Source organism: Apis florea, unplaced genomic scaffold, assembly GCF_048593485.1.
Source record: "Apis florea isolate Af1SG1 unplaced genomic scaffold, ASM4859348v1 contig_2350_pilon, whole genome shotgun sequence".
Lineage (NCBI taxonomy): Eukaryota > Metazoa > Arthropoda > Insecta > Hymenoptera > Apidae > Apis > Apis florea.
In genome coordinates, this window is record NW_028256565.1 from 2,014,248 (window position 1) to 2,041,224 (window position 26,977).

The 26,977-nt window shown below is 44.8% G+C and overlaps 1 protein-coding gene across 10 annotated transcripts in view; it reads right to left on the bottom strand.

The window, feature by feature from the left end:
- LOC100867902 (nephrin) overlaps positions 1 to 26,977 on the bottom strand; it is a 102,656-nt gene that overhangs the window by 52,868 nt on the left and 22,811 nt on the right. For 7 of the 10 annotated variants that reach the window (XR_015291221.1, XR_015291220.1, XM_086905044.1 and 4 more), the window contains exons 4-5: positions 16,080 to 16,285; positions 617 to 727 (exon numbers count right to left, since the gene is read on the bottom strand). The exons of 1 other annotated variant lie outside the window; for it this stretch is intronic. Coding sequence is in view for 7 of the 9 variants with exons in the window: in XM_086905044.1 (XP_086761170.1) it covers positions 617 to 727; positions 16,080 to 16,285 (317 nt within the window). In the remaining 2 variants the exon portion in view is untranslated. The remainder of the gene's footprint in view (positions 1 to 616; positions 728 to 16,079; positions 16,286 to 26,977) is intronic. 2 more of the 10 variants (XM_086905042.1, XM_086905045.1) reach the window with 2 other exon arrangements.

A 26,977-nucleotide genomic window follows, 5' to 3' on the forward strand; every position in this document is an offset into this window, starting at 1 on the left:
AGCTTCTCGGTTTCGTTCGATCGGAGGGAACGTATCGAAGGAGACGAGACGAGACTTCGAGTTCGACTTCGAGTTTCTCCCTCTATTAAATTTCCTCGGTTCCGGAGAAACGAGTTTTTCCGAGGGGAGGAGAAACTACCGCCCCTCGCCTCGACGCTGTCGTCGAGAAGAAGAGTTTGATCGAGTATGACGGATGCGGCCCCGAAGCGAGAAACTTTTTTGCGTGACAAACGATCGCTATTATAATAATTCATCCGCGTCTAATCGGGCGGAAGCAATTTTCTCGCGGCCGATCCATTATTTTCGGTATCGGTGAGGAGAGAGAAGGCTTCCTTTTAACCCTTTGCACTCCTACATTTTATCATTGTTACATTTATATATCGGTATTACGTTCTCTTGTCACACAATCTTTTCGTTTAGTTTCTGCTTAATAAATAACAAATTTACTCGAGTAATATATATATATATATATATATGTATGAAAAATGTTTTCGTTCGGATCGAACATGAGAAAAAATTCCGAGTTTTGATCGCTAACCTTGTTAAACATGTAATATATAAATACGAGTGAAAAGGTGTGCTTATTTTCACAGGGACGATTCATGAAACCGCTTACCTCCGTGAACCTCGCACACGAGGAACAGATCCGCTCCCTCGGGATAGGCCTCGAGAAGTTTGCTCATGTCCCTCCTTTTCGCGTCGTAGATGATCGGCTTGGCCGGCGGCACTGGAAGAAGAAGAAGGGGAAAAGAAAAAGAATGGGGAATAATGACGAGGCGAATACTTCGATCGAAGTTACATTGGGGGAAGGGGTGCAACGAAGGGGAAGAAACGATTTCTTCGAAGGCGTGGAGGTCGTAATCGTGGGCCGAGATTACGCTAACACGCCGTACTCGCCATCTTTTATAGCGCGTTTTCCTCTCCACCCTCCTTTTAGACTCGTCAGAGTCGTTCCTTCCCCCCCCAAATCGCCCCATTTTCCTAGGAAAACAGCATTTTCTCCGAATTCCTCCCCCTCCCCCGACAAATTTTATAGTAATCGATTCCCTGTTTGCAGATCGTGCAAGATCGAGAATGAACGCGCATGCATCCCACGGAGAAGCTTTCTCCACGTTGTTAGGCAAAGGTAAAGGAAGGATTTCTCCGCGTTTCCTTTTCCAAGGGAAAGGTATACGAATATAACGTATGCGAAGCCTGAAAAATTTTGTGTAGAAATTCTAACCGACTCGTGGCGTGTAAGTCACGAATCTTGTCCCGTCCGAGTAGGAAGGTCGTAAAGGATGGAAGCTCTCTTTCTCGCGTACACGTATACAACGAGCTCTTCGTCGAATCCCGATCGTAAACTTTTATGTCGCGTTTAAACGCGTGGCCCTCGAGAGATAAGGAGAGCCACGAGTTGCTAATATTCCACGGCTAAACACTCTATGGATCTCCGTCTGATTTCGATTTATAACATAATCAAAAGCCTTTCAAAAATTTCTAGCTAGGATCTCTAGTGAAAGGACAAGATTTTGCGAAAACGATCCTAGCGGAAAATGGAAGAAGGAAGAAAGAAACGAAATTATCGAGATCGAGTCTTCTTGCGTCGCCTGGCTTCCCTTGGAACGCGTCGAAACGATACGTAACCGCGACCGTGCGCGCTATCATCGAGCTGTCGTTCCACGCCATCCAACCGGCATTTGTTCACCCGTGCGTGTTTGTCCATCCCTGTGCGAACGAATATCCGTCCGTACGTACGAGCCGAGGCTGCGTACAATGCATCGACGATGTACCGGCTACAGAGAAATACATATACGTGTGTGTGTATATATATATATATATAGAGAGAGAGAGAAAGAGCATGTATAGGTATTTTCTTCCTCATCCGGATGCACCATTTGTACCATGCTCCCCTATTCGCTCACACTGAGCGTACATTTTCTTCTTTCTCGCCCTCGCGGGGACGTTGCGGATTCTCGCGAATTTCCTTGATCCTTTACACGCTGTGCGACGATTATTTCACGCTCCAACTTTCTTTCTTTCTTTCCTTCTTTCTTTCTTCCCGTTGTTATCGCCGAGTCACGATCCCCTCCCTTTTTCTATTTCCATTTCTCTTTACTTGGAAAACGGTGGTTGGAAAAACCGTTACGTTGGATCGATTAGAGAGATTCCGAAATTCGTCGCGTGTTTGGCTTTCGGCCGATTTGTCGAAAAATTGCCACCGGTTCGTATATTCGTGAATTACTAACGATAAATAGTATTATCCGGGAAAAAGTTATCGGTGGGGGGGGACGTCGCGTAAATGCTGCCGATATTTCAGGAATTACGAATATTGGCCTATACCGTTACCCATATTTTTAGAACGGTATTTTTATCGCTCGCGTTGCTTGCCATCTTCCTTTTTTTTTTTTTCTCCCCTCCCCGTTCTCGCGTATCGATTAATAAATATCGCGAGAGTCCGAATTGACGGCAACCCGAACACGATACGCGTATATACGCGTTGTACAACACTGGACGATTCGATACCAGTTATGGTAATAAAGACAAATTTTTTTTTTTTTTTTTCCATCGATTGTTTCTACCATATTTCTACCAAACGAACAACGTTCAACGAAATTTTTATTATTCGATTGCTCCGAGATTTATCTCTCTCTCTCTCTCTCTCTTTCTTTTAAGTATCGTATAAATGATAATTTTCCCTGTTAAAGGATCGTTAAATATCGATAATAGAGAGAAGGGAGAAATCTCGTAAGCGAGAATATCAAATCCGTATTCTAATCTTTTCCTAAACTCTCTCTCTCTCTCTCTCCACAGAGTCCATAGAACTGGTCTATCTTGCCGCTAGTTAGCTAATCCTATTGGCCACGCTCGCCAACGTTTCGGAACGAATATCTCCGAGGAGGAAGGGACCCCCTCCTCGACCCGATTCATCGACCATGAATTTGGCCAAAAACGGGAAATTACACGAGAGACCTCGCATATTCGGGAGCAAAATTAATCCATATCTCGTTGATCCGATTATCGTACTTTCTCCGCCAATTTGCTCCCTCGTCGTTCCCACCATTAACGTGGGCCACGCTCGAACGACAGTGGCTCCCTCCGCCACCGTCTTTTACTTTATATTTGTATCGTTCCACCGGCAAACTACCGTTTTCCATTCACGTTGGGCAAACGTGAGGGCCAATCGGGCCTTGGTTGGCGCGTAAACGAATTGCGGAGGGAAAGGCTGGTCTCTGCCAGACCGGCGGCGAAACAAGGCTCGGCGAATATTTTGCATTTGGCACGAGGAGGAAAATCTATATATCGGGACATTTCTGGCGAGGAATTATATCTTTTTTTGCGCGCAGACAGAGCACACGTCAAGATGCAGCCATTTCCCTCCTCTTCGTGACTCGGATGTATCGGTGCGCGTGCAACGATTATCGTTAAAAATTTAGGGAAATTGTGTCGTTGGCCGGCACGTTATTTCTCCGCGTATGCGCCTCACGTAATATTCCTCGAAACGATCCCAACCCAATTCCGAATTCCATTTTCGATTTTTTTTTTTCTTCGCCAGTAAGCCTCTTTTCCAAATAATCGACGATTCATTTCGAAGGATTTCAAGTTCAAGAGTTTTGGACGAGTGTCTCGAGACGGAGGATAAAATCCGCTCCTCGACTTTATATAATAAATAATCCGAGATAAAGCGATTATCTATTCGCTCGCGTTGTTTCGTAAATCCTTGGTAGTTTTTGCTCGAGTTGATTCAAGCGCGGCTTTTAATTAAAGAAAGAAACTTGTCGAGACTTCGGAGAATTTCAGAAAGATTCGTTCGAGCACAAATTACGCTCTCCCCAGTTTTTCCTCTCGAATTCCGTTAAGCCTTCCAGCGACGGTCAAAGATGGCCGTCCATCTCTCCCGACGCCGATGGAATTATTTATCAAGGCCGGAGGAACGCGACATCTACCGGTTTCCGGTAGAATTAATAATTTTCCAAGAGTCAAGACGGGCCGACAAAAAACTCGTACAATTTCACGCGAGGAAGGAGGAGGAGGAGAGAGGAGGATGGACAAATTATTTAACGTGGCTGCATCGCGCCTTTGTCCTTCGCCCGTCTTTTTGCCCCGGAATTTCCACTTTCTTCTGTCCACCTCGCGTAATACGTGTCGTCCGCGCTCTTTGTTTTTCGCTCGCCCCAAATATACACACACACACACACACAATATATATATACACATATCTCGCGCCAAAGTGGTTGCCATGTATCTTACTATAAAATACATTTAAGAAATGACATCGAGAGAAACAAAATTCAAGAGCCATTTTCTTTGCCACTGTATAAAAGCTTCGTATAAATATGTAAATAAGATTTACACGATTTCCATTTGTCCTCGTTTTCCTGTTGGCTGAACGTTTCTCCGAGAGAGAGAGAGAGAGAGAGAGAGAGAGAAAAACACTGTTAAATTCTAACGTTCCGAAATTTGTCACTCGGTGTTTCTCGTTTCTTCTTCTTCGAAAAAAGATTTCCCGAGAACGAAACCCTCGTATTTTTCCATCTCGAGATTTTCAAAGATCGTCCTCCGTGATCGTGATCCGTTTCAGAGATTCAGGGGAATACCGTGAAACGGCACGTGAAACACTCCTCTCCCCGCTCGACGCACCTCGTCACCGCGGCGAAATCCATAAGCTCGTTTAAAGCGATCGTTATGAAGGAGCCAAGTCAGTTCCAAAGTCGTCTCTCTCTCTCTCTCTCTCTCTCTCTCTCTCTCTCTCTCTCAGTCGCGCCTAACCAACAGGCGCGATCGCACATTCAGCGCGTTTTGCTCACCGCTCCTTGCCTCGCCAACTTTCGCGAAAGTAATTAACTTTCCGTGAAAATAAACACGATGGATGTTCGAAATCCGTGCAGAGTTCCCTCTCTGGAGAAGATATGACTCGAATATGACTTCATCCACCGCGTTTAAATAAAATTGGCGCGGGGAAAACTCGTGAATGGCAGCCGTTGAATGGAAACGCCGCGTGGCGTTTTTACAGTTTCCACGGAAATTGGACGTTTTACGGACTTCGGCCGAAGGGGAGTGAACGTGACCCAGGAAAGACGAATCGAGAAAAGAGCTCATCGCTTTTCGAATTTCCTCGCTTTTTGTTTCCTCTTTTCGTCCAACGTTTACGCGATCAGCGATCCTTGTGAGTTCGAATTACTTGCCACTCGTGGCGCCATCTGAAACAGCTTTTGTTTTTAAGAAGATTCGCGAGGAGCGCTCTAAGTGTGTTTCCAGTCCCGCGCAACGATTTCACGTGACACGGTGTACAAGAAGCGTTGTTCGCGTCGCTGTTTACTTTTTGCGCGTTCCGGCTTAGGAAATCGGGTGTCGAACGCTGTATCTTACGGAAAGATGGTGACAAAGATTTGGAAATTTGGAAAACGACGATCGTTCACGTGCACCGAGAAAGTTCGACGAAAATTCGTCCCGGACGAACGGTATCTCGTACCCGATTTACGTAAATAAAATTATTTGCGCACCTAATAATACTCCATTTCGAAGAACGTGAAGGACTATGTGAAAAAGAGAGAAAAGAAAAAACCGCTCGAAACAGGTTCAACATTTTGCTTGGAAAATGGAAATTGCGGAATGAGGGAACGGATTCGGTCAAGATGTCTGGAAAAGAGATAGAATTCCTCTCGTCTTCCTTTCGGATGGGAAGGAGAAGAGAGAGAGTTTCTTCTCTTCCCTTCTCCATTTTCGAAAGAGATCGGTCTCTCGGAAGTTGGTGTATATAACCGGTTTGCTTGTGGTGCTTGCGCGAACCATTACTTTTCCGCCAACGTTCTTTCGGTTTTCTTCTTTGTGGATTCTTGTTGGAAAGGGGAATTTCTCAGCCGGCACGAGCTTTCTCGGCGGCGGCATTCCGCGCAACTTCCTATCCCCTGTCGGCACGATCAACGGGAAGGGGAGGAGGGTGGCGTGGGCAGATAGAGAGAGAGAGAGGAATAAAAATAAATGCCGGTGAACGGATTATCCGACCGCTTTGAATTCTCAATCCCGCGCGAAACGCTTCTTCCGCTTTCCAAGATGGCGAGCTTCGCCTACTTTTTCCTCTTTCTTTCTTTCTTTCTTTCCGTTCTTTTTCACAGCACAGCCGCGGCACAGAAGAGGCTCTCGACACAGATGCAAAAAACAAAAGCGACATCGAGCCAAGGAACTCTCGCAGCTCTTTTCACGGAGAATGCATGCGTCCAGCAAAACCCGATCCATCCTGCCTGCCTACGTTTCTCAGGTAATAGCCGCGTGTTCCACGCCGTAATTCCTTCGACTCTCAAGTCGAACGATTCGTCAAATATTTTTCAAGCAAAAAAGAGAGATCAATTCGAAAAACGGCTTGATCGTGTTCGGTTTTAAAGAGAAAGATTGTCGCAATGTAAGCAAAGATTCAGTTTTTTCCTTTCTACGGAGGGTTTTTTAACGATCGACGCTCGGTTTATTATTCCCTTCGCGGAAACACGAACGACACGAGGTTTACAGGCCGGTATAAAAACCATTAACTTGGACTCGATACGGTTCGCGATATCGAATATATAGATACACGTATTCCAGATGGTGATTCGCGGTTCGTTGCGCCAATTGAATTTCTCATTTTCCTCGAACAACCTTCCGACACCAACGATAACTCACACCGAGTCGCGACTCGACCCAGTAACGATCCAATTTTTCATCTCGGCAACGAATCTCGTTTCGCCTCGCCTACGTTATTTATGTACGTAGATTTTTACGTAAAAGATTGGGAAGATTTCGTTGTTTGGATGAAAATACCACAAAAGAAACCTTCGAAACGTCTCGAATTGAAATTCGAACGAACTGAAAAGAAAAGTTATCATCGTCCGAATTTTCTTCTCCGCGAATAAAATTTCATTATAACGATCGATCACGTGTTAATAAATCGAGGCGAGAAAAACTTTACACGCGATAATTCTATCCTATCCTCGAAACCATTCGACGCCCATACGTTTCTACTTTCCAGAAATTTTATTCCGTATACGTAGCAGAGTCGTACGTAATAGCGAAAATGGCCGAGGAAAAATGCCAGCCCGAAATTACGATCTATAAAACGTGTATATCGGAAGACAATGCGGAGTAGCGTTTTATTGGCCGAGCGTGACACATCTCGCCAGAACTTTCGAAAATGATTTTTATGCAGGCGCATCCCCTCCTTCAAAATATCGAAGAGACGTGAAAAAACAAAAAAGCTTCGAACGTATAATTCAACCACGATGCCAGCCAGTCGAAATCTCATCGCTACGGAATATCGCCGATGAGGCGCATCTTGGATAAGAAGAAAGAGAGGAGGAGAGTAATTAGAAAGTTTGCATAATATTTTTTTTTCCATTTTTTTTTTTTTTTTTTAGGAAATAGCAAGTATTTCGAGGTAGTAACGGTTCGCCTCGGTGATGTATCGACGTTGGCGATACTTCGAAAAAAAAAGAAAAAGCGAGCGCGTCCGTTTTGTCTCGTTTAACGCGAGTACACGTATACATACAACACACACACATATATATATATAGTTTTGCGGGTGGAGCGAAGGTAAACGCGCGCGCATAAAAGGAGCTCTCGAGTTCGATGTACGAAAACAAATGGTGGAACGTCGAGGTTGGAAGAAGCGTGGAAGGGAAGGAGAAAAACCAATGAGGCAGAGGGGAAATATTTGCGTAATCCCGGGGGAACGATTCTAACGAACGGGTAGAGTCGGGACTCTCGCTTTGTTTAATTCGGTTGTTTGAATATCTCGGCGATGGACCCCGACATCGAGCTTCCCGGCTTTCAAACGTTCCAACGATTATATCCAACGTTAACGATTTATCTCGCGGTCGATAGGGCGTGAATAACGCAGAAGAGAGAATTTTATATATATATATATATATGTACATACATACATACTCGAGGCTATTTTTCGCGAGTTTCGCGAGCGATTCTCGAAACGCGGCGTCCACTCGAGTGACTCTCCGAAAATGAGATCGACTCTCGTTTTATTTTTCCTTTTTTTTTTTTTTACCCACAAAAAATCGATTCTCGAGGGCAATCCTCTCAAATTTATTCCCGTCCAATTCGTGTCCGCTCGAAATTCGAGTGAAAAAAATGTGGTGGAGGAAGGGACAAAGGGGCGAAAATAATACGTCTTAATACGGAAAGGGAGAAGAAGAAGCGGTCGAGAGGAGACGCGAATAGTGGATTCCCTTCGGCGGCGGGGATACGCATCGGGGGCAAACGAGAGAGCAGGCGTTGTGAGTTACGAGGTCGTTGTGCTCGTTTACGAGCTCGTAAAATTTCCCATCCTTCATCGAACGCGCTCACACACGCGCGCGCGCGCGCGTACACGGGTAGTACAAAGTCGATCCTAGCGCGGAAATTGTTCCTGGATAAATTTTTGCGTCCCCCTCACCCGTAGTCGGAAGTCGTTTCCATCGCTCGTCCAATGAAGGGACCGATATTTTCAGTGGCGGTTACGCGGCTGAATTCAAGGTTACAGTTTCACGTACCCGTGGGTCTTTTCCAAACGCGCACGATAAATTTCGACACGATCGAGAAGGGAAAGAAGAGTCTCGAGGCTGGAAAATTCTGGCGGAGAGGAGGAGCGTGTATTGGCTCGAAATGGTTGGGAAAAATATATAAGGTGTCGCGTATAGGGAAGTCTCGCGAGGCGACAATACAAAATCGACTCTGAAAGCGACGGGGGATGCCCTTTCAATACGCGCGTATGCATGCATGCACGGCGAATAACGTAGCAACTTTCCGGGGGTAACCGAAAAAAGATTGACAAAGCGACGAATCCGGAACTCTCTCGACGGCCAGCCGGGGACTGTTCCGCTGAAGATCGTATTCGAATCGTAGGAAAATACACTTGGAAAATATACCCTCCGGGGAGAAACGAGAGAGGACGCGAGTCGAGTTTGAAATCGAGTTGTCGTTGTTGCAATATCGGTCCGAGTTCAAAGATATTTGTCCCCTATGTAACGCGGCCAGAGTACCGCCAGCTACGAGCGAGGAAGGAGCGCGGCTTTTTCCCTATTACGAAGGAGCCAAACACAATTCACCCGATTTCGCGCTTCGGGGCGGTTGAAAAATGCGAGCAGACTTTTTAGACCAGATATAATCTCTGATGGAGATAAAGCGAGAAAATAGGAAAGTTGGCAATGGTGGGGAAAGATAACCGCGGAATTCATTTTCCGTGGAATGGAAGGAATGAAATCGTAAGGAGTTGGTGTATGACGAATGCCTGTTTTGCCCGACGAAAAATTCGTACGTGTCTCTATTTACGTACGAGAAGAAGGTAAACTGCGTCTCTTCCTTTCTTTAAAGATGCGATAAACAACGATATTTCGTTCGATTGTGTGTCCTTATCGAGGAGACGACGGGCTGATCGCGAGGAGAACTACTCTTATTGGCCCGGTTCGAGCTCGTTGCAAGAATGGACGCGATAAAACGATCGCGACAATGGGTGGGGAGGGAGGTTGGACGGAGGGACGACGCGTTGAAATACGAGGCACGGCGTTATTATCGGTTACGATCCAGGAACTAGGCATAAAACGACTTTCCTTTTCCTCTCTTTCCTCCTCTCCCATCCCCACGAGCCACTCATTTTCTCTCGTCGTCCCCCTCCCCTATCCATCGTGTGTTGTTTCGTTCGTTTCCTCGCCGCGCCATTTTCATTCCGCGATCGTAAACCAGCGAGGCACGAGACGACGACGCGTCTACCTTTTCGACGAGTAAAGAACAGGCTATAACGAGAGACGCCGAGCAATTACCATTCTCGCGTACGTTAGTTCGGGAGAGCTCAAGAAGCGCGTATTTTTTCCCTTTCTCTCTCTCTCTCTCTTTCTCTACCTCTTTCTTCCTCCCTCTTATCTCTTATCGCGGAACTCCTTTGTCGCGTCCATTCTTTTCTCGAGCACGAGTCGGATACCTCTCGATCCCGAACCCTCTTTCCTTCTTCAAAGAAAATCTCGCGCGCTCTCTAGATGATAAAGAGAGAGAGAGAGAGAGAAAAATAAAAGATTCCTCTTTTATCGACCGTTCTCGCATGCGTGCGCATTTCCTTTCGATGAAAGGAAGCCTCGCCTCGTTTTTCCCTAATTGCTTTTCACTCTCTCTCCTAATCGGCCGTCCTTTTTTATTTCTTTTTTTTTTCTTTTTTCTTTTTTTGATCACGCGGTCGGTTGCCTCGCGATCGGTAAAAAAGGAACGCGACCTTCGTGCTCCCTCCCCCCTCTTTCTCGTTAAACGAGACGGATAAAAAGATCAGAGAGAGAGAGAGAGAGAGAATATCCTCTTTCCCGCCCGGTAAACATCCGCCCCCCGCACTTTCATTCCGTGTTTCTTATGAAAACTTTCCTCTCTCGCCTTTATCATCCCCCCCTCGGCCGCGCCAGATTCTGGTTGGATGACTTTTGCCCGAGTTTCGTGCCAATCCGTAAGATTGGGCGGAAAAGAGGGAAACGAGGGAGGAGAGGAGGAGGAGTGGCGCCGATTATTAATTATTCCGGTGTCGGTCCGGTCCAGGGGAGAAAGTATCGACTCGATACAGGCGAGAGAGGTTTAACAACGTTTAACGAGGTCGCTTCCTCGCGCTATACAAGTAAGGGGAGGTGGAGGGGACGGCGTTAATTAACGCGGTTGCGTGGAAAGAACGAAGCGGTGGCGCTCTTCCGTTCGAGGAGGTGGTACAATTGCTTTGTACGGTGCGTTAACTAAGCGCGACTCGCGCCGCTCTCAAAAGAGACTTTTCTCCTCTTTCCTCCTCCTTTCTTCGCTCGCCGTTTCCTCGAGATTGGAAAATCATCCTGCTACGTTTCGCTCGACAATATTATAACAGGAGCGAAACAATGAGGAGGAGGGGTTCGTGTTTTTGGAAGGAGAGCCAATGCGAGGAAAGAATCTCTCGAAATCAGGAGATTCGATTTCGAGCTTCGTACAGTACGCGCGTTGATTACGCGATCTCTCGAACGACGTCTTTGACGGAGACAGAATGCGAGACGTTAAAGGAGGGAATGTCGAGGGCCCTCCTCTCCAACCGGTGTACACGTTCGAGAGCGTGGGACAGGAGGATACGTCGAAGCGGCGGAATATCACAGGGATGACGGTGAATTCTACGCGTGACTCGAATAAACCCTCTCCCACCTCCCCTCTCTCTCTATCTCGATAAGCGAGGAGAGGTTGGAAAAATTCGAGATCTCTTTCCGAGTGTAATCAACGATTCCCGTGGAATCAACAGTTCTTCCTTCCGAACAGTTCCGCTTCCGGTTTCCGGATGCAACGATCCGCCAAACTGTGGCTATGATTCCATTTCCAATTTTTCATCGGGACGATAACGACTCGTTCCAAATGGACGGCTGAGAAACGAGTTAGCATCGAATCGAACTCGCGGCTGTTCGACGAAAATTGTATCGTGGCGAGCAGCAGTTTCTAAAGCACAAGTCCTTTTAAAAACGGAGAACGGAGAATGCGAAACGTTCCTTTGGATTTCCGTTTATATTAATAATAATAATGCGAAGTGGATGGTACAAAGGCGACACGCAGCGGTGAAATTGAAAATTATAAATTACGTGGATCTCACGGTTCGAGAGCACCACCTATAGAAAGGAATGGAATGCCCGCTGACAGCTAAGACGTTCCTTCTCTCTAGAGAAATAATTCTCGCCTGTTTCACCGTGGCGGTAAAACGTTCCCGTCGAAGATGGCCGGCAATCGCGTGGAACGGAGAATAGGGGTGGAAATTCTTTTCGAACTAGCGTGTTGCATAAGATAAGACGAAGGAGAGAGGAGAGAGAGAACTCGGGTCGGGTTTCCTCGGGCTCGGGAAGGAATTGCCACGAACGACGGCAAAGACGAATGAGCCTTTTGAAGCAGAAAAATATGGCAGCCGGACCATCTGCGGATTTTTCCATCGGTTTACTCTCTCTCTCTCTCTTCCTCGATCGTGTTCGAGGCCTGCCTTCGCACGTCAACGGGGGAATCGAAGTTTTCCTTATGATTCATGACGCGTCGTGACGATCGATCCCGCAATTTTTTTTTTTTTTTTTTTTTTTATATATTTCTTCTCGCGTCCCGCAGTTTTTCCGTTACAGAACATTTCCACTTCCACGTATAGCGCGTCTCACTGTCACTGGCACTGTGGAACAAAAGCGGTTACGGTTCCATCTACCGGCCAGTGTTCGGTTAACGGCCTTTTTTTGTCCTTCCTTTCCACGTTATTCCGCTCTATTCAACAGCGACACGCCGAAAACAAGGGAGAAAGAGAGAGAAAAAAAAAGAAGGAAAAAAGAAAGAAAGAAAGAAAGAAAGAATGTACAAAAAGAGGAAGAGAGCAGATCGAAATATTAATAATAAAAGGGGGCGGGGAAGGGGGAGGGGAAGGAGAGAAAACTCGTTTTCTTTCGTTTCGAAAAAAATCGCTTCGTCGTGGATCGATCCTCGAAGCTTCCTTGGAAAACAGGATGCTTTAAAATTCCCACAGACGTCCTTCCGGCTAATGAGCACCGTCGTGTTTTCGTAGCTATCCTCCGGCGACCGGTGAACTTTTACCGAAAAAACGAAAAGAGAGAAGGAAAAAAAAAAATCGGGTGGAATAAAAAGGGGAACAAGGGGAACGGTCGGTACACCGTTGAATTCCGCCACGCGATTTTCAAACTGCCTTTGGAAAACCTTGCCTATTTTTTCCTCCCCTTCCCTCCTCCCCCTATCTTTCTCGTTATCCCGCCGTCTGTCGACCGCAAGCTTCTCGTTATCTCGCTCGCCGTTTAGAAAATCCGCGCGATCCAGTTGTATATTAGAAACAGCGTTGTCACGAAAAAAAAAAAAAAAAAAAAACTCTCGGAAACGAATTATCCTTTTTTTTTTCTCTCTCTCTCTCTCTCAAAGCTTTAAACTTTTCGCGAAGAAACAGTGTAGCGTAGTTGGAGAGCGCTTCGTCCAATCCCCTCGAGAAAGTTGGATTGCTCGATACATTATTGAGCTCGCTTCGATTCATGATTTCTTTGGAACAAGTTGCGGCCGACCACCGCTCCCTTCCCGTCCCTTCACTCTGGAAGTGTTCCGAGAGAGAGTTTTGCCCGGCCTGCTGCCGTTCCGGGACGTTTCCATTACCCGCACTGTGGAAACTCTTGCTGGATAAGGGTAAGGATAAGTTGCATGGCCGATACACGTTATTACGTCCCGCGATAAATTATTCGTGCGAGAAAAAAAACGAGAATGGGACTCGATATCGAAGTTTTTAAGCATCGGGAGGTGAATTTTTTCGCCGTCGTTTCCATTCGAGAGTACACGTAAGGATTATAAGATTTTACCGATTTTATTCGAGAGAGAGAGAGAAAACGGATCTTTTCAATTTTCTAAAAGTATGGATAGGTATCCGGTTGGATGGGAAAGTTTCTCCGCTGAAAAATTGGAATATTGTCTTTCGACGAGGCGCGACTCGAAGAGAGGGAAGTAACTAGAGACGAAAAACTTTTGGAAATGGAAAGAGAGGAGGAGATTAGGGAGAAAGAAAGGAAATGATAAGGCCACCACCACCCGGTCATTCAGAGCCGAGGAATAAAGGAGGTTTCTTCGAATGTCTTTCCCATTGAATCCGTTAATGACGAAATACGAGCATTGTCGCCTTCCGTCGTCGTGAAATTTCGATGCTCGTATTTCACGCATAACGACGCGATCTCCTCCTCTCAAACGTCTCCTCCTCGTGGAGAACAGAGAAATATCGCTTCCCATGCAATATTTAATTCCCGTCGAAAATATGAAAAGAGGCCAGGAGGAGAGTGTTTGACGCGCGGCTTATTTCGTTCGAACCGATTCCTTCTTCCTCTCCCCTCTCCTCTCCCTCCTCTTTCTTTCGAGTAATTACAGATAAGAGGCTTAAACGAGAATTCTCCACGACGAATATCGACTGAGAAAGAAGAAGAAAAGAGAGAGAGAGAGAGAGAGAGAGAAAGATAGAGGGCCTTCGCGTCCGGTAACGAACGACACGATCTCTTGTTCGGGTCGCGGGCAAAACGATATCTTTTCACGAAGACGGGCTCCAAAGGCTTATATATGTATCGATCGCCAATGAGCTAATGGGTAATCATCGATAAGAGGCTTAACCATGGATATTCAGAATTAAGCGTCTATTTCAGGGAATAATGCGTCTCTCGATTATTCGTGTTTCGACGAAGCGATCCAAACGCGGGATACCTTTAGAGAGACGTTAGAGATTAAAAGCGTCTAACAGTTTGTGATGGACGAAGATATTATTATTGTATTATATCCCTTCAAACGATCACGCTTGAATACGGACGTATCCGAATATTTGACCGTTGCTTGTCGATACACATTTTGTTTCTCTATCCCCCTCTCTCAAATTAACACATATCTTGTCGAACTGACAGCCGTTTTAAGAATCTCAACTCGTCGATCAATCTCGATCAACCACGATTGTTGTTTGACGGAATCATAGTCAGGGGGACAAAGGTGTCGAAAGGAGAGACCGGAACCCGTTTAACACGGGGAATGAAAATTTTTGCGAGGATTTTAGCGAGGAAAGCGAAGGCACGAGAGCGCAAACTCGACGGCCGTTCGATAAGCGCATAACCGTGCGGTTAAGTATCTGGTTTCCAACGATGCGAAAAGTTTCGAGCGTAAACGAAGAGATAGAGGATCGTTAGCCTGCAAATATATATATACAACACACACACACACACATATATACATATATAGAACGAAGAGTACGAAGAGATAACGAAAGTGGAGAGGGGAGTTTAAGGGTTTGACGATTGAATCGGAGGTGATGGGATAGGCCGATAGAGGGGGACGGAGACGGGCCGTGGAGTGGAAGGGTGGATAAGACAAAATTAATTTCTCCATAATCGGCGATTAGACGTCGTTGAAGCGCGGGGGGAGGGGTAGTTCCTTGTCAAAATCTAGAGAGTAAAGCCTAATCGGATTAACGTTCGCCGACTCGACGCTTCTCTCCACGACCAGCTCTCTCTCGTTCCTTCCAAGTTTCTCGAACCCGAGAGTTCGCAGCTTCGAATCCCGATACGAGAGAGAGAGAGAGACAACTCGAGAGCTTCTCGTTACGTTTAGTAAAATTGGCGAACGAGGAATGGTCGATTGAAACGAAATTTAGGAACTGTTTAAACTGTGAGATCGACGAAAGGAAGGTGTTGTTGATCGATTTTTCGTTTCGCTTGGAAACAAGACGGACGAATTATTTGACCTTTGAGAAAGTTTGCCGGGAATGGAAGACGAGGCGCGGTCTCGTTATCACGAGATCCCTTTGTCCCTCTGTGTCCCGCCACCACGTCAGATTTTCTCAGCAACGTCTTAAAGTTTCTCGAGGCGGGTTATATTCCTCGGAGCGGAATCGGCAGCCTTAACTCAGTTTAATAGCCGATCGATGGGTAAATTCGGTTAGGGGGTTTCCTCCTAAAAGGAGGAGTTTGGGCTTCGTTCCGGGTTTCGAAGCGCACCGCACTCCTCGAGGAACGGCCACGATACCTGCCTGCCTGCCTCGATTCTATTAAGAGACAAGAGCCGAGGCGTCCTTTGGGCCTGTCTTTACACTTTCCAAGTATCGAGCGGCCAAGTTTCTTGGCTTCGCGACCCGAATGCCGAGACGCGTGCAAAGATGTCAATCCCTTTTCCGATTTTTTCCTTTTTTTCTGATTAACCAATGCTACTCGGAATTTAAATCCCTTTTTTTCTCTTCCCCCTTCACTTTCACACTTTTATCGTATTTCATAACCTCCTTTCATCCCATCGACGGGAATTTTTCTCGCCGGGGAAAAGACGAGGCGGATGAATTATTCGCGAGAGGTCTAGTGGATTCCGAAAGCGCGCCGTGGAAATATCGGTGGAAAAGTTTGCTATCGATCGATCCACGATCGAGGAGGGTTGATTAACCTTGGGATGAAGCTCGAACGAATCGTCGACACCGGCAATTTCCGAGTAGCAGACAAGTTTCGAAGATGGAAAGGAGAGTTTTTCGGCAAAGTTGGTTGGGAGTTTGCTTTTAAATTTTAAAACGTTGGTTTCAACTGGCTCGAAAACGGGTTTCGAGAACTTTTACCAAGTGACTTCGCTCGGGGACTCACCGATGACGGTGAAGTTGACCTTGAGGTTTCTGGTCGGCGAGTTGCGAAAATCAACTCTGCATCTGTAAACACCTTGGTCGGTCTCCCGCAGGTCTCGAATCGTCAGCTGGGCTGGTGGACTCGCTTTGAACGTGGCCCTGTCCCCCCAAAAGTGGGAGGCGCTCCACAGCTTCGCCTTGCTGAACTGTCGATTCCTCGCGTCGTAGCTGCAAAAACACGAGATATCCGAAACTTGAGGTCGCCAACTTATAACACGAAATGAATATATATATATATATCTCGCCGGATACACGTGACCAGTCTTATCTACCCGCCGCCAATTTTTCCCTCAAACTTTTGCAATTCGTCATACAGCAGGAGGAAGAGGAGGAGGAGTTTGCTCGCTCTCCAAGTTCCAAGCCTTGAAACTCAATACAGGCCGACACGAGTGCACTCGACCGAGAGAGTCAGATAACCTTTTAAGCGCTTCGAAGATCGACCTCTACGACGGCGTGTATCGAGAGAGACTCGAGGACACGTTTCTTGCCGTGCATCACACGCGTATAGGCGCGAGCGTTGCAAATGAGAAACTCTTTCGTTTTTTCTTTTCTTTTTTTTTTTTTTTTTTTTTCGAAAAACGAGCGGATCGACCTGTCAATTATCGGCTCGAGTCTAATCGGGCGGGGAAAGTTTGGCGACGAGTTTCGGTGATGAGAGAGAAGCTGGTCTTGGTCGATCAACGGGAGAGGAGGGAGGGACGTTGATTCGTTCTGCTAGCAGGGAAGTTTCGACGAGTCGGTCGCGTATAGTCTCGTCCGGTGGTGCACTTTGTTCCCGGCCATAAGACAAATTGGATCGGTTTTTAACGAACGCGATCAAGCGAGAGAGTTTGCCCTGGTAGACACCGACGCCTGGATTATCGTCGCCTCGCCTGATTTGACGAGAAATTGATACAGGAGTTCGGGGAGATGCGAGATCGCGTGAAGAGAAGTTTGCTCGTCCGATTTGTCTCTTTCGTCGTTAACGGCGAATTTGATTTTTTACGGAACAATATTTTTTATTGCATGTAATTTTAATTATTACTCGTTGAAAATGTGTGTATGTAAAAGGAATTGACATTGCATTTTAATTAGTGTAGGATAAAAGAGAAAATACATTTGAAATAACTTCGCGTGGCAATTAACTTGGAAAGCGCCTCGAATTTGACGAAACGATACGATAAACTGGAGCTTCAGAACTGGAAATGGTATTATAAACCTTTATAAACCTTATTCTATAAATTATCCGATATGGGCCAGATATGAGTCTAAACGGTGATAATTTGACAAAATAACGATGAAAATAATGAAATTGGAAATTATAAAATTAACAAAGCATTGTAAAAATATAAGATGTTCTAATATAAGATCCATAAATATGACTGAATCCGCCAGGTGGCGAGTTGATACAGTTCTGCAAGGTATTGCAAATCAAATATGGCGGTAAAAAAGTAGAAAATGAAATCAATTTACAAAATAACGATTTAAATCAAAATAGATTTTATATCCGTTAAAAGATTGAAGTTTAAATGCTTTTGAAAAAATTTACAGAATATTTCTCAATTATTGAAACGTGATCGGTTATCCGCCTGTAACTCGTTTAATCCGTAAACGTATAATCGTTACACATCACGTCGAAAATTAAAAAATTTTGCCGGTTCGAATCACTTTTTATAAAATTCGCGACGAGAGAAAGAAAGAGAGAAGACGAAACGAAACGAAACGAAACGTTGGTGGGAAACAAAGAAACACGAAATAGGCGGTGCAACGCGAGAAGGAACACAGCGATTAGAAAATGCCGTGGAACGAAGGATTCGCCTTTGTTCGTGATACAAAGAGAATTACGGGAAATCCCATCCGATGAATGGAATCCGCGAGAGGGGATTCTAATAAGAAAACGATAATTCCCTTCATCCTGAAGAGCTAGCGTCGTCGCATCGAGTGGAAAACGAGCGTTTAAAGGCGGCGGATTGAAGAAAAGGACAGAGGAGGAGGAGGAGGAGGATAATATCGGATAAAAAAAAAAAAAAAGAAGGAACGAAGGATGAAATGATTTTCTGGACACGAGAAAGAAAGAAAGAAGAAAAAACACTGAGAGAGAGAGAGAGTGGCCTCTAAACAAATTAAAATAATTTCCGAGGAGAGGGGGGCGGAAGATCGAGAAAGGGCCGAATTCCCGGTTAAAGGAAACGTTTCCTATGAATACGTTAGTGACGAGGGTGGGGGAAGCTCTTAAAAGGAGCTTAACTTGGCGCATAAAATTAAGGCATTGTAATTGCAGACGGTGTCGCCACTGCGCCACCACATTTCTTTTCCTTCGTTTCCACCCTGTTCGTTCCTCGTTCCACCACCCTTTCCCCTCCACCTCCTCGACACCTTCCTTCCTTCCTTCCTTACCCCCCTTCCTTTTCTTCCGTTTCCGCTCGAGCGGAAAATATAATTTGTCCCCCTCCCCCTCCCCTCAAGTTAACTTTTAGCTTCCCCGGAGGGCGGCCGGTGATAAAATGATTTTTAATTGGGATTAGACGTAAGTCGGCAACACCCGCCCCACCCCATCGCCGTCAAAGTTTTACCCATGAATTTAAGCGAGCAGCTTTTATAACCGCGTTCCTAATGAATTTCGAATAACAGCTCGGATTAAAGCAACCGCGGATCCGTTCGACCAGTTCCTCGTTTCGAGCGGGAGGTCCTACGAGAAAGAGAAAATTAGTAGCTTTTTCCACGCGATTTAACTTTTTTCGTTTATATTTAACCGATCGACGGAGAGAACGAATGATACGAATGACGCGATTTGAGAATAAAGATCGAACTCGTTTCGTCATCATAATATCCTGAAAATTGTATTATCCGATACAACAGCGCGACAAAGCTTAAACAAACGGTTGTTGACGCAACACGTTAGGGCGAAATGATTAATTTCTAATAATCTCTGATAAAAAAGATTTTCCATGAAATCGTGGGAGAGGAATAGAGGAGAATCGTAATTCTCTCGATTACACCCTGTCCCGAAAAGATTCTTAATTAACGAGCCTCGCGGCGGAGGAGAGAGATGGAGAGCGCATTTCCATACCAATGTAAAATGTCGATATGCATGGAAATCGAATGGATATACACTCTCATTGAGCGCCACTCTTGATGCGCGCCACTGGTTACCGTTTTCGATGGTCACCGGTTTCCGTATCCGCCGTCGCTCCCGATACCTCGAAAATCGTTGCGATAACCCCCTCCCCCCGTTCCACGCCTACTCTTCTGCTGGCCCTAGTCTCTCTCTATTCGAATATCACCTGTGAAACCGCACCCCCGGCATTCTTCAAAATGGGATCGATCCCGCACGATGCATAATGGGAACAGAGATATCACCGATCCGATCGGTGAATATAATATCCGATTACATCCGAGCATTCCTCCTCCGAGGATATTAAATATCTCTCCCTCTCGATACACGTCCGAATTAGAAATCATTCGGATTCGTCTTTTCTCTTCTCTCGTCTTTTTTCCTCGAATCGATGGAGAATTGTCGACGTAGAAGCGATGTTGTTCGATAAGTGGTATCGAATGGGGAAGGAGGATAGAAGTAACAATGTATACACAATGGAGACTCTTGAACTAATAGGAAGAATACAAAAACGAACGATTACTTTCCTTTTGCATTAAGTTCATTTCGTTTGTTCGAGTAGAAATGAGCAAGATCGACGGTTTCGACGTCTAACGTATCTTTTTGACCGTTAAAAGTCATAAATTTTTTGTGGTGAACAGCTGCGTAAAATTACCCGCTTATCTTATCTTTAACCATCTTATATTTCATTTCCACAGTCGAAACTACACTAGTTTTCGTTTACTTCGCGTTAAATTTTTGTTTATTCCAGTAGAAATGAACAAGATCGACGGTTTCTTTCGACGTCTCATACCTTTTTAACCGTTTAGTCGTAAACTTTTTGTGGTAAGCAGCTGCGTAGAATTACCCGCTTATCTTATCTTTAACCATCTTATATTTCACTTCAACAGTCGAAACTACACTAGTTTTCGTTTACTTCGCGTTTAAATTTTATTTATTCCAGTAGAAATGAACAAGATCGACGTCTCATATCTTTTTAACCGTTAAGTCGTAAATTTTTTGTGGTAAGCAGCTGCGTAGAATTACCTGCTTATCTTATTTTTAACCATCTTATATTCCTCTCCAACAGTTAAAACTATACTAATTTTCGTTCACTCGATATCGTTCTCCGCTTCGATGTAATTACGGTTTAACCAGCCGGACACAGAAAAGAATTTATTACGTCTAAATACGTTGTATGTAAACATCTCATACGGATAATAGAACGTCCGTATATTAGAGTATTCGGATAATGGGATTACGGATACTGTATTATTCGATCGTTGGTGTCTGGAAATAAGAGAGAAAAAAAGAAACGAATCGAATCCTTAACGAGATTGCGACGACTGTGCTTCCGACAGGATTGGAATCTGTATTTACGACATCGTCGCGGGAACGACAATGCGCGACAGGATTATTGTATTAAAATAGACGAATGGAGACGCACGACGCCCCTCCATTCCCCCTGTCGCGGAAACATTCGAAAAACATTCGGCATTCGATCCGCGTTAAGCGCGCTCGGTAAGATCGTTCACTTTTAAAAATCGTGCCGAGTTTCCTCGTGGAAAAAGAATGGCCGCCCTTCTTGCCGCACGGTCGGCTCCCCGATTTATTATATACATTTCCTGCTGCTCGTTTCGAAGGGAGGGATATATTTCGCGGTTCGTTTCCCCGTTATCGCCGATGTTCGAATGCGAAAATCACGCTCGATTTCTGACGAGGTCGAAGAAGAATTAATCCGTCGGTTGGAGAGGAGAGTCGCGGTTATTATGCGTGGAACGAACGAAGGGAACAAAGGGGAGACTTTTGCATTTATCGGCCGGTTGTTGTTGGCTAACGCGGCTACGACACGTAGGCAAACGCGAGTCAGGGACGGATCCCTTGGCGTGTTCGCGCGAATGCAAATAAAGCGTAAGCAGATAAAAGGCTTCGTTGTCCGCGCCCGGCTTTTGTTCGCTTCTCCCCCCCCCCCCCCTCCCCGCCCCTCCCCTCGTTCTTCTTCCTAACCCGGACGAATGGCAATTGGCTTGCCCGTAAACCTTTGTTTCGCCACTCTCTTACTCCTCCTCTTCCTCCTTCATCCGACAACGTGTCGTTGCTCGCTTGAAACTGAAAACGATCGCGCGCTCCCCTCGATATCGTCGCGAAGAAGATAAATAAATTCGATCGTCTCTCTCACGCTATTTCTCGCTTTTCCACACCTTTTATTGCGCGATTCGAGGATGAGCGGGACGAGTATTCTTACGCGAGATGGGTGGTCGATCGATTTTTGAAATCCGTTCGTTGAAACGCTGAAAGGAACGAAGGAAGGAAAGGCGAGAAACCTCGAATGAAATCTCTCCTCGCCACGCAAAGTGGCGTCAAATTAACGAGTTACCGAGAGTTTCCGCTCGGCGAGACGTGAGGGGACGTGAGAAGAGTGAAGAGAGAGAGACAGGTGGGAAACGAGGAGGTGGCTGAAGTAAAAAGATGGAAAGTTTCTTCGCGCGGTAATTGATCAACGGGGAGTAATAAAACGAATCCGTTATTGAAAAAATAAAAATTATAACTTTTATATAACTTTACGCAATGACGGTTTTGAGTGTAAAATTTTTTTATTTTCGCGCGATGAAAAAGACTAAAAAAAGAAAAAAAGAAGCATCGCCGTTTCATACGTTCCCGATATCTCGATCGATATCGCTTAACGGAGATTACGAAATGGCTCTGCTCTGTATTTTACTTTTTCGTGACGCGTGCTGCGTACTCTTCCAACATAACGTGTTGTTTTTCCAGGGATCGCGTCTTTTATTTGCCTCGAGTTTGAGACAGATCGGCGACACCGACAAACTCGATCGAAAATTACTCTTTTCTTCGCGCGAGGATATCTCGGCGACCGGAAGTCGTATCGGGACGAGTGAAAGCCCGTTTCAAGTAGCAAAGTCCCGCGTTTCTAACCATCCCTCGTTCGTCGATTAGAAATTAATACTCTCAGAGTTATAGCGGTTCAAAGTTTTTCTAATTTTAATAGAGTTTCAACGGAGTTAGATAATACGTTTACTTTCGATCGAAAGATCGATCTTGTAACGATCTTGCTAATCGTACATTCGTTTAATGCACGGAGTAAAGCAATTTTTTTCTTATTTTTAACAAAAATACGCAAAACTCGTACGCACAATGTATAACGAAAAATTCGATCTTATCTATGTGCTCTCGTCAAGTAAGTTTGTGCGAGTAAAAAATCGTGTCGTCGGAGGAAAAGCGATTTGAAGAGATGAATAAATAGAAATCGTAAATACTTGAACTCTTGGCGGAAAAATAGAAAGATTGCCGAGGTTCTATCTCTTAAGAAAGACGGTTTCGTTCCGCGTATTCGAAGGAGAAACTCGATCGATGACCCGTGGGAAATCAGAATAGAGTAAAGAGGCATTTACTCTATTTTGCTTATGAGAATTTTAAAGGGGCACGAGGTATCATTCGGGTGGAAAGCACTTTCGTGATTCGCGTTTATTTTTTTTTTTTTTTTAAATAAAACAAGGATTAACGGCGTTATGGATCGGCGTGTTAACTATTTACATCGTGTGTACATAATAAACCGTGGATGGAGATGCGTGCGGTTGAATCGCGTGTGTACGCGTATACCACGAGAAAAAAAAAAAAAAATATTGCCTCGATTACATTTCGTGAAACAAAGCGAAATACTTTTTATTACGCGAACGTTGTAGCGTAATAAGGGATCATGAATTAAAATCGATCAATACGCAAATAAAAGAAGTCCAAATATTAATAAACGAGGGCACGTTTCGCTCGAATAAAATCGCGATATAAATTTTTTTATCTCGATATATTATCTCGTATGTCGACTCGCGTGTATGTGTGCGCACGCTCGAAGTTCAAATCTTCCCGCGAATCTTCGATCATTTTTAACACGTTGGTCGAGTTATCACGGGACCAAAAAGAACAGAGCGATAAACGGAAGTAGTTTTAATATTTTTATTTTATATATTTTAATATAAAATTTAGTTGGGATATATTTATAGTTCTTAGTTTTCATTAACTAATTCTATACTGATTCTGAATTAGTTGTTTTCAGTTCTCTACTTCTACTTTGTTCGTTTCCAAAGTCAATTTCAAGTATTTCGGTCTGAATATAAGCCTCTAATTGGCAACTTCGATATATATATAATTTTAGATTTAAAATTGTATAAGAATGCAGAGTGACTCGCCAACAAATCATACTTGTCCCTCTTTTCTGTTTCTATTATTCTCAAATTTTAAATTCTGTGATTCCAAAGTATATTTTATATTCCATTAAATTTCTTTTAAAATTCCGCTTTAACCCTTTGCATTCATAATATAATCGCTGTATTTTATTATTATAAATATATGTATTTACATTAGTAAATATAAGTACAATTGTAAATGGTTGAAATTTTAATTTTCTTTGAAAAAGAAAGCGTCACCACCCGTACATGGGTGACGAACGTGTTAAGATGGCCGATGATCGCTAATAATGAAATTTTTCAATCGTAAATCGAATCACGCGGTGGGAGAAATTTTACGATTTATCGACGAGATACGTTCGATGATGATACATCGCGGCACAGTTTGTCGAAGGGCAGAAAATCTAGATAAACGGGGCGCGCCACATGCACGGGAGATAAAAGCGGCCGCGCCGCCGGTACACGCAAATGTAAACGAGGTCGTTGCTCCGTGATTGGTCAGCGTTTATCTATCAATAGGGCAGGATGGATCATCGGTGGCGGTTTCGGTGCCCGCCGATGTCCTTTCCAGTTATCATTAAATCCCCATCGCTTGGCCGGAGTAGTAGAATCCCGCCGACCAATTGTGGTTGCCTCGCACGAATAACCATCCCAGTAACTCGATCCATATATACGCGGTTCCCCATTCACCGAGAGTCGAGACGTCTTTGGTGCCCGATCCCCGTGTCTTTCCCGTTAAAAGGGAAATAGAGATATTGCGAGAATTATCATCGAATACCGAAATTTCGAATTTCGAAATACATATGTATAGTCTCTAATCGGAAACGACAGGTATCGAAAACGTTGACCAGGATCGGGCTTAATCGCGTCCAGTTTCGGGGAATGGCTCTCGTCATCGGTCGTGGTGCGCGGTCTGCGGCACGGTGATCGCTCGATCATCGCCCTCCCGACATCGCGCCACTCGAAATATTCTATCTATGGTGATCGATATTCGATGGGATAAACCGCGTGCGATGCCCCGATCGAAAAAATCGGGAACCGATTTAAGGTGTGTCGTTTAAACGAAGATAGACCGCCTGCCTCTCCTACGTCCGTCCAGGAAGGACAGATTCGACGATTGTTCGACGTGTTCCGGAAGCGAGGGAAAAACGGCGCAGGGTTTATATAAAAAAAAAGGAAGGGGATCGAAAAAGAAGAGGAAGAGAGAATGGAAATTTTTTTTTTTTTGATTGAGTTGAACGATCGCTATGTAAGTGTTAATCGCGAGATCGGACAGTCCGTGTAGCACAATAGGCCGGTAATAACGGATGGTAACGGTTTGCCGGTTCGTCCGTGCCGCGTTTCCACGTTACGAGAAGTCGGTTGCGTAACACAGCGCGGACAATAGCGCGATAATTCGAGCCGGTGAAACGCGCATCCGACTTGCCACGTAACGTCGCCCGTACCAAGAAGCTCGAAGAAAATTAATTGAAAGAGAAGTATCCGAATATACGGGCGTTCTATTATCCGAGACGTTATTTAGATGTAATAAATATTTTCTTCTGTTCGATAGGTTAAACGTATCGAAGCGGAGAACGGTGGCGCGACGACGAGTGAACGAAAACTAGTGTAGTTTCGACCAGTTGAAGAGAAATATAAGATAAGCGGGTAATTCTACGCAGCTGCCTACGACAAAAAATTTACGACTAAACGGTTAAAAAGGTATGAGACGTCGAAAGAAACCGTCGATCTTGTTCATTTCTACTGGAATAAACAAAATTAAACGCGAAGTAAACGAAAACTAATGTAAGTTTCGACTGTTGAAGTGAAATATAAGATGGTTAAAGATAAGATAAGCGGGTAATTCTACGCAGCTGCTCACCACAAAAAATTTACGACTTAACGGTCAAAAAGATACGTTAGACGTCGAAACCGTCGATCTTGCTCATTTCTACTCGAATAAACGAAGTTTAACGCGAAAGAAAATAATCGTTCTATTACTTTCTTTCCACTTTTATTTCTCCCTATTAGTTCGGATACGGGGAACGTTCGACAAAGTGTCTTATGAAATAATTTTCACGGAGTAGAGTATCAAGGGGAAAGCCATACGTTAATAAACAAAATCGAGAAGAGAGATCGACTTTTGCAGAAACATTTGAAAGATGATTTTTAACTAAAACGTAAAACAAGATGGTTCGTTAGTATTTATCGATTGGATAAATACAAATATCTATACATATTCTAAAGAACGATCTCGAACACAGTGGCCGATTGACGGAAGATTTCTACTTTCAACGGAAAAATTGATGGGCTGAAATAGGGCAAGAAGTTAAACAAATTTCGAGTATCTTCGAAGCGGATGCTTAAAGTGAAAACATATTATAGAAATATGGAATTTCATCGATTGTAATTTCACAAAATCACTGGTTCACGTGGTATGGAGGAACATCGACCGAGACAATTGTTACCACCAAAGGTGGTCCAACAAAATATTAAATGATATCGCATAAATACTGCATAACTTGGTGAATCATTTTCAAATTTTGCCGACGTAATCTTGAAATTTCCTACTATACACTCCCTCGTTTTCTTAAACAAGTTTCTTTAAAACATATATATAATTCGTTCGAATACTTTCGTTATCCACTGTGACTCACTAAATTCGACTCTGTGGGATATCTTGGAAATAGGATCGACCGGAAAATTGTCCGAAAACGGAAAAAATTTGTTCGTTGTTGCAACGATGCGTTACCAAAGAGGAGGAAATTGTAGGATGGATATTATACGAGATACGGAATCGTTGGTTGACCGCGTATTGGGGAAGAAGGTGTTGGAAGACAAGAAGGAGGAAGCTCGAAGGAGTTGCGGTCGAAGGAAGTGCGCCGCGATACTCGACGGGGCAACACCTGACGTCAGCGCGATCGCGTACGGAAGTGGAAATGGCTCGCAGGTGTGCGTCCCGTATTCGCCAAGTTTACCGCCACAATCCGCCGATTCATCGTGAGAAGTAATTAAAGTTTGCACGAGAGTTTGATGATCCTCCCCTCCCACTCGACTCCACTCGGTTTCGCTTTCGACGCGTGCACGATCGATTAGGCCGATCCTACCCTTTTATTATTAACTTCCGCCCTCGCCTCGCCTCGAAACCCTGGATTTTTCTCTGGATGCTGAATCATCAAACGATCGGCCGATTTTCACGATTTCAAACGAGGCGACCTTTCCCCCCGCCGCTCCTTCTTCGGGGAATTCGGTCGGATTAGGGAAGTTGCGAGCAGAGGGAAGTTGAGATTGTGGTCAGCGGAAAGTTTCGCATAGCTTAATGAAAGAGAGGGAGGAGGGGAAAAAGGAAGAAAGTTTGAGGAGATTTGCGCATCGGTGGGGAGGGAAGGGAGACAACAAATGGGCGAAGGATGAGGAGGAGGCGTAATATCGCCGTCAGCCGCGTTTAAGGGATTGCGTTTGTGTCAACGATCCTATACGGCTAAGAGAGGAGATGCCAAGTGGCGCGGCACTCTCGTTGGCCGATGCGTCTGACGGCTAGTGCGATCCCGCTGCTCGTGACGTTTGATCTTTGGACAACACCGAGGCGCCTCGAGTTTCTCCCATTGC